We start from the raw sequence: 7,919 nt of genomic DNA, 5'->3' as shown, positions 1-7,919 counted from the left end.
TATGTATTGTGAACGCAACGCTGCGCAAATGCAAACCTGGAAAAACTCTCCTCAAGCTGAAATGACAATATAATCCCCTTCAATAAAACCTGGTCTCCTTTCCTGAACTACATTAAGAGCTTATTCCTCTTCACACCAGCCAACCAGACACTCCCCACAACAATGGATCAACCCAGAGTAAGAATATAGCTCTGTTTTCATTTCCTTTGTCTCCTTGTTGTCTTTTTATATTTATGTATATATATTTGATTTCTTTATTGTCATTATCAACATTTATTTGACACTTGTAGTTACTTTTTAAACAAATACATATAATAATACAACACATGTATAAGAGGCATTCTACACAATACATACTTTTTACTGTAGATCAGGGGTGTCCAAACTGCGGCCCTATAAGCCCACTTTCAGTCAATTAAAGTTGAAAATATGTTCTTCTAACAAATCTAAGTTAATAAGAAAAAAGCCCAATAACTTATTTACATAACAACCTTGAAATATACCCTTCCTATTTCCTCTCATGATAAGCAATCTAAGGCTTTTGTTTTAAGGAATGAGCTGCTAACAAAATAAATGAAACCCTATGGAGAGCTGTCATGGCTGTTGTATCAAGCATAATTTACTTACATTTGATTGATTTAGCTAACTTATAACTTCACTTATGAGGCAATAAACCTGACCTCTAGTGAGTGGCCCAGCCCTTCGAATATTTTTCTGTGGCCCTCGGTGAAAAAAGTGTGGGCACCCGTGCGTTGCCCATCCCTGCTTTAGACCCTTGCTAATATACTTGAGTACTTTCAGCTAATAATACTTCTGTACATTTACTTGAGTAACATTTTGATTGCAGGGATTTTACTTGTTACAGAATATTCCTAACTCTGGTACTTCTTCTTTCACTTAAGAACAAGATCTGAGTACTTGTTCCTCCTCTGCGTGCTTCTCCTGAGGATGTGTGGTCGGCAGGCAGGCTCCCATGGAGTATTCTGCCGACAACACCCCTGAGTTAAAGTGGGCGGAGCCAGGGCAGCACAGGCATGAGTGAGAGAGAGGAGGAGAGAGCCAGAGATACTCTCCCTCTGTGCCGACACTTCATCCATTTACGCCTGATATAACTACTTAGTGTTTTGCTCTTACGATGTCTGCCAGTGTCGGTCTGTGAGGAGGACTTGTCTCACGGTTATCCTGTTAGCTGCTTACTCCGGCTACATGGCCAGCTAGCACAACAAAGCTAACTGCTGTTAGCTTCTGGCTTCATCTCACCCGTAGCCGGCGAAGTGAAGAGCCGAGAAGGGGAATGGCAAGAGTTTGCTCGGGTAGCCCTTCCAGAAGAAACAACGACTAACCAGAATCAACCAACCTCTATTTATCTACTTATTTGAATCACCGGTAAGCACCAGTTATATTATTTATGTCAGGTTAGCAGCTTATTGTATAAATTGACGCTAGTTTGCCGGCAAAGTCTCAATTAGCACACATTGTTATTATGTGTAAGCTAACGTTAACAAGTCGGCGTGGCAAATGTCGTTATCCCCTGTCATAGTCGTTGAAATAATAACACGTGTTATTTAGTTTAATTGTTAGCCATAACATGTAAAGATTTCAACATGTTATTTGTACGGGTGTGTTTTAGTTTGAACTGTTCAACGTTACAGCCGGTTCCAGTTGACAGTTGGTGTTCCAGTTGACAGTTGGTGTCACTCAAAGTCCCTAGAACCAGAGGTGGAAGAAGTACTCAGATTACTTACTTAAGTAAAAGTAGCAATACTACAATGTTCAAATACTCTGTTACACGTTAAAGTACTGCATTCAAAATTGTACTAAAGTAAAAAAGCATTAGCCTTTAAAAATACTTTAAGTGTTCAAAGTAAAAACACTCGTTACTCAAAATGGCCATTTTAAGCACCAGATATTTAAAAAATGTGTTTAATTATTGATGCATTAATGTGTTCATCACGTTAATGTTGTACTTGGTATGAGTTGAGTTTATATTAATTACTTTACATACTAATGGGTAGCTCAACCTCTAATAATACATTATCATTTTGTGTCGATTTATATATAAAGTAACTCCAAATAAATCTGCAAAGTAACTAAATATAATAAATGTAATGGATTACAAAGTAGAGTATTTCCTTACAAAACGTAATGTGAACATTCTCAAGTAAATAACAAGCACCTCAATTCAATTACAGTAAATGTAATTAGTTACACTACACCACTGCCTAGATCGCATAATAAAGTAATTGTCTTGTTTTGACGTGTCTTTGAAGTTGCTGACAGACCCTGAAGCATGACGGTAAATATGTATTGCAGTTAGTTGGATATAGAGTAATACTGTGGTTTGTTTTTTATTCTGTTTGTCCTAGCCCGGTTGTTATTATTAGTCTTCCTGCCCTGATCCTTCTGTAAGTAGTGCTGGGACTTCAGCTCACCCCCCTACTAGCAACCATGTTCCTATCACTGCATTGCAGGAGTTACAGACATGTATCCGCATGCCGAACAAACACCCAACATGAACTTCAAGCCACACTTCTGGAAATATTCAAGGAGTGAGAATAATCTTTGTTTCATCACCACTTTGTGTTATTCAATAAAACACGTACGTCTTAACTTATGTGCAGGTGACTATAGTATTCCCTTAATTCACACGTTCAATCTTTAGCCTCTGCTCCAGAATGTGCTGTCTACATTACAAAGATTAAGCACCACCTTTTTTTTTTATCATAACGTAGAGTGTTTTTGTGTGTAGCTGCGACCTGAGGTTCTGCAGAGACAGTAGATGGACTAAGCTTAGTAATGTTCCCAGTAGTGTGCATTGGCAAGCCTTTGCAGTGGCCTCTGTTTGATGAGTGGGGGGGGGGGCCTGCTGCATCCATTGATCAGTGACATCCTTGGTCACGGCTCAGGAGAGTCCCCTTCTGCAGCCCATCACTGTACATCATTTTCTAGTTCTTCGGGCTGCCTGCCAGAACACAAACGCACACACGCAAGCACCTGGCATCATTCAAGCAGCCAGCCAAAATGCACATTAACTTAATTACACACTAAGTTTACTGTTATAGGGCCAGATGCGGCTATAATGCTGTCATATCGCACTCGGCGCACTTATTGTGATGATGAGTGAGTGAAAGGCAGCCTTTGATGTGATCATTGCTCGTACTTTCTTCTCTGATTTCTTCCTTTATCTGTTCAGGTTGTCGGTGTCACTGTAATCCCCACCATGGTACAGAAGTACCAGTCGCCCGTGCGGGTGTATAAGTACCCCTTTGAGCTGGTGATGGCGGTAAGTGTCTTCACCTGTATTTACAGTCAACTCCGTCCAAATGAATATTGCATGTCGAGGATTCAGAGTTATGTAATGCTGGTGTGTGGGCGCTTCAGAGGTCACCCCTGGAAGGTAGTCATCTGAATCACACACCGTGCATTTGATTCTCATAGTCAGACTTATTGTTTCCACATTACTATTCTAATGTCCACAACGAGTTCAAGATAAGTCTTGGCTACTAGCTGTACTGTCAATGTTGTGTTAGTGATCTGCATGACCTGCAGCAGCACTACCAGAGCAGCTCCTGATAACAGTGACATTATAAGCTTAAGGAAATATTGAAGGTTCATAGATTTTTTGGGACAAAATGTGTTTACTTTGAAATAAACCTTGTACAGACTGCATTTACATGTTATGATGCATTCCTCATAATGAACACATCTTAAAATCAGAATAAGACAGGTTTTTATTCACAATAAATATTAAAAAAATATAACCAAAACTTTGAACCCACAATTGAATCAACACAGCACCGATTTGACACACGGTGCTACATTTTGTGGATTAAAGGGCCCTATTATGCAATTGTTCAGGTTAATATTTGTATTATTACAAATATGAACCTGAACAATAATGTATGATTACCTGTTTATTGTGCAGCCCTACATCACAGAAACATCTCGGATTAAAGAAACAAATGTGGAGCTTTATGTGTTGCTTGCTAGTGTGATCACAGCAACAACAGCTACCTTCTCAGGCCTGTGATTAAGCAGGTGTGTAAATCAAGAGGTTATCGCTGCATGGCACATACCACTAACACGTTTCCTCACGTGTGCTGCTGAAGTGACCTATACTCTGTGAGGCACTGAGATCTGCTTGCTGAGGTGTGAACGCATTGTTCTGTACTTCGGCACACAGCATCCGAATATACAACACAAATATAAGTTCCACTGAAGATTGGTGAAAAGGAATGACATTTAGCGTCCGCCTCGTTTCGTGTTGTTTTTGAGTCATGAATGTTGAGTGAAGAGAGACTGTGGATTTGCATTTCCTTTTCTTTTCTTATTGCTCTTTTAAAAATGGGTACTCTCAGCAGCATTTCTTCTCCAGTCCTAGCTCTCTTGCACTAGCTTTTGAAACTTTTGTGCTGTCGGACAGGGATGGGTTGGGGGTTTCACAGGCTGAATGCTTCATCAAAATGAAAAAAATAGATAGAGTTACTGCAGTGTTGTCTCATCTTAATGTCTTTTCATGATAACAATGGATCAGGAAGACAATGAGAGAGAATGGATTTTCTTCATCTGTTCCCACCTTTTCACTGGACCTTTCACTCTGTGTAAAAGAAAAGTGACAAGCCATAATTTGCTTCATGACCTATAATCTCACAGTGAATGGATGGTTTACTCAGCAACGTTTTGACCTCAGCTGCTGTTTGTCAGTAATGTGGTGTGTTAGCGCACGCCTGCAGAGTCATGGCCTGGTTATACGACTGTGAATTTCAGCCAAAAATGCAGTAATCCTTTTCAGCAATATGGCTATGCTTCCTTCATTCATTGAAATGGCATCCGATAACCAGGAAGTCACTTGGGACTTCCTTTTATCAGAATATCATGTTCTTTTGCTGTTTTCTCTAAATGGAAATCAGCTCTCTACACCAGCAGGATGCAGGGAGACTAAATCTTCTTAGCACAAGCTGGATTGAGCACTGGGCAGATGTCTATAAATAGAGGGCTGGTCCCTACACCTGGGTCTATGCATGCAGCGGAAGTGAACAGTAATTAAAGCAAAGCAGATTTACAGGATTTGTAAGCTGGAGATGACCCACCTTGTGTTCTTTTTTGGAGATGTGACAGGCTTACCTTTTCCTTCTGATGGAGTAGCACAGGGTGATTTTAAATCTAGTCCAGCAGCAAGATAAAAATGTGTGCTTTGTGATCTGTGAAATATAGGTTAAGAAACAAGCAGTGTGATCCACATGTTTTTATTTCCTAAAATGTATAGCCCAGTCAGTTTGGTGCATTTGTAACTTTTTTCCCTTCTTGTGACTTTTCCCCTCAGTGAGTATTTTTTCAGACGCTGCAGCACAGACTTATATATATATATATAATAGTGCGTCACAACCTTGCTCCTTCTTTGTATTGAAAAGCGACAACATCTTCCCCTCTCTACCTTCCTCTATAGCAGCTCGCACCATTGCAGCATAGTTGTGACACACTGTCCTGGCTAGTGGGAAACCATCACAGAGCAATGTGACTGAAATATTTGCCTGTAATGTCTTCTCTCTTTCGTCTGGGGGGGATCATAAATTACATTTTGCTTTGAGGAATTTGATGTTCTCTTTCCACTTTACTCTGTTGTTTGGGTACTGTGATTACTTTTAAATACCCTATACAATTCCCCTGATAAAGCCTTTAAATGCATTTTTTTTTTTTTTTTAGATATAACAAATTATTTCCCCTCTCTTGGCCTGAAGGAGCCACTCTGCTCACTGACAGGTGCTCAAAGTATGTCAACCTCCAGCTAACTCTGCTGCTGCTGTAGCTTGAGTGTACTGTTGCATAAGTCATGCTCGGATCTCAGATGCCCTTCAGCTGTTTTTGTTCTGCAGCAGTTACTGTACACAGCTTTAAACATGTTATTCCCATTTTGTCTACAAAATCTACTTGCTCAAAGTCTATTTTTTTCTTTCTCCTATTAACATTGTTTTATGTAATAAGTTAACATAGGATGAGATAAACTTTCATTGATCCCCATAGAGACATTTAGAAAATCAATAAAGAATCAGAATCAAGTTTATTGCCAGTTACGTTTACACAAACAAGGAATTTGCTTTGGGGTCTGGTGGTGCTAACAATAACAGTTTAAGAAAATAGGTTGCAGTAGTAGGTCAAAAATATAAAGATTATAAAAAGAAATACTTTTTAAGAAACTATTTAGCATTACAAAATAATAAAGAGAAGTATTTACTCAACATTTTAATTTAAATATACACAAGAACCTTAAACGCTAAGAAAAACTAAAACACATAGGAAAATGAATATATGGCAAACTACAGTGTATTATATATATCAGTGTGCAAAATATAGTCAGAGAGTTGAGCATGAACATGGCTCACAGTATTAAGAAGAAAAGCATTAATGTAATGCATAATGTTTGTGGGGTGGATAGAAAGTCAGTGTCAGTGGGGGTGCCGGGCCGGGCCTTGTTGATGAGGCCGGTAGCGGAGGGGAAGAAGCTGTTCAGGTGGAGATAGGTTTTGGTCCTCCTGCCAGAGGGGAGGGGGGTGAACAGTCTGTGTCCAGGGTGGGAGGGGTTGGCCTCTATCTTCCCTGCCCGCTTAAATGGTATCAAATAAATATGGAAAAAACCTGAATATTAACTTTAGTCTTTGTTATTATTTAAGTAAGTTAAAGAACTAATTTCCATAAAATCATTGAAATTCCTGCTTTTCACTTCAGCCCATAAATGTCTCTTAACTCGCCATTTTTTTCTCCTGAGTGCCTGATGGGTATTGCACATTTCCACTCAATAACCGGTTTTAAATAACAAAAAAGTCCTAAGTTATTTGTAATATCTTTATCCCTTTTTAAAGTAAGTGAAACTGTTGTTTGGCCCACATCCGAACGCCAGCCAACTAAATTCCTAATGGAAATGCCTGCTTGGGCCTTATCGATGCGGCAGACGTTGAAAATCAACAGCTACTCGGATCACTCCGATCACTCTATGACTCCCGAGACTCCTATCTTTTTCTTCTTCAATCACCTTCAAGATTGCGCAGGTGAGTTATAGAGGTGGCAGTATTACTTGCAATCAAGTTTACACAATATATAAACATAACGAAAGAAAACGTTTTTGAATAATAGAAAACAGCAGCCTTGAATTACTGGCTGGTGTTGCTTAACTTGTTTAGACTGTTTGCCTTTGCTTACACGCCATACCAATACACTTAACAGGTCTTTACATGACAGTTAATCAAAGAGCCCGCTGTAAAGTGATTTATTGCAGAAACACCCGATGTTGAGGAGTGCGTGTCACTTAAAGAGGCCAGCTCCTGATAGTACTGACTAGATTAGGATGGCGCCAGAGTGAAACCCACACCACAGTACCTTCAGTGTGCACCCTAATAGGAAACCCGGGACTTCCTTTGTAGATACTGAGGTGCAGAAGGATGAGACTTTTGACCAAAAGCACACAAACGCGTTATCATTGATCTTGATGGACTTGTTATTGCTTCACAACAATTTTTTGGTTGTATCACTGAGTATCACTGAAGAAAGGAAGTACAGCAGCGGCTTGTTTAAATAAAAATGTCTCTCAGCCCTTGATACTGCTGCTGCATCTCAATAACAGGAAATATAAGTGTTGTGTTGCTGCTGTTATCGCAGCGGCGCAGTCCCAGAGCCTCTGGTCTATCCTCGGGGGTGGCAGAGGAATTTCAAAAGCACAAAACAATACCCCTCCCACTGTTGTTTCAGGCCTGAAGGGACAGTTGCTTCTGGAACCACTGATGAAGAATGACTTCAGTAGCACTGAGCACTGCCTCACCCTGGAATAACTTGATGCTTAAAAGACAGCTATTTCCCTCATCTACCAGACATATATGTATGCTGCAGAGAGAGGGTATTAAAAATAGTCAATCAAAAACGTTCTTAGC

The 7,919-nt window shown here is 39.9% G+C and overlaps 1 protein-coding gene across 1 annotated transcript in view; it reads left to right on the top strand.

The window, feature by feature from the left end:
• Positions 1 to 1,050: 1,050 nt before the first annotated feature.
• The window catches only part of si:dkey-237i9.1 (SEC14-like protein 1), a 45,278-nt gene continuing 38,409 nt past the window's right edge, over positions 1,051 to 7,919 (top strand). The window contains exons 1-2 of the mRNA XM_034130338.1: positions 1,051 to 1,386; positions 3,194 to 3,283. Coding sequence (XP_033986229.1) covers positions 3,221 to 3,283 — 63 coding nt within the window. The 5' untranslated portion in view covers positions 1,051 to 1,386; positions 3,194 to 3,220. The remainder of the gene's footprint in view (positions 1,387 to 3,193; positions 3,284 to 7,919) is intronic.

The sequence above is a fragment of the Trematomus bernacchii genome, unplaced genomic scaffold, assembly GCF_902827165.1.
Source record: "Trematomus bernacchii unplaced genomic scaffold, fTreBer1.1, whole genome shotgun sequence".
Taxonomy (NCBI): domain Eukaryota; kingdom Metazoa; phylum Chordata; class Actinopteri; order Perciformes; family Nototheniidae; genus Trematomus; species Trematomus bernacchii.
Note: the sequence above shows the minus strand (reverse complement) of the source record. Positions and strands in the feature narration are given on the sequence as shown.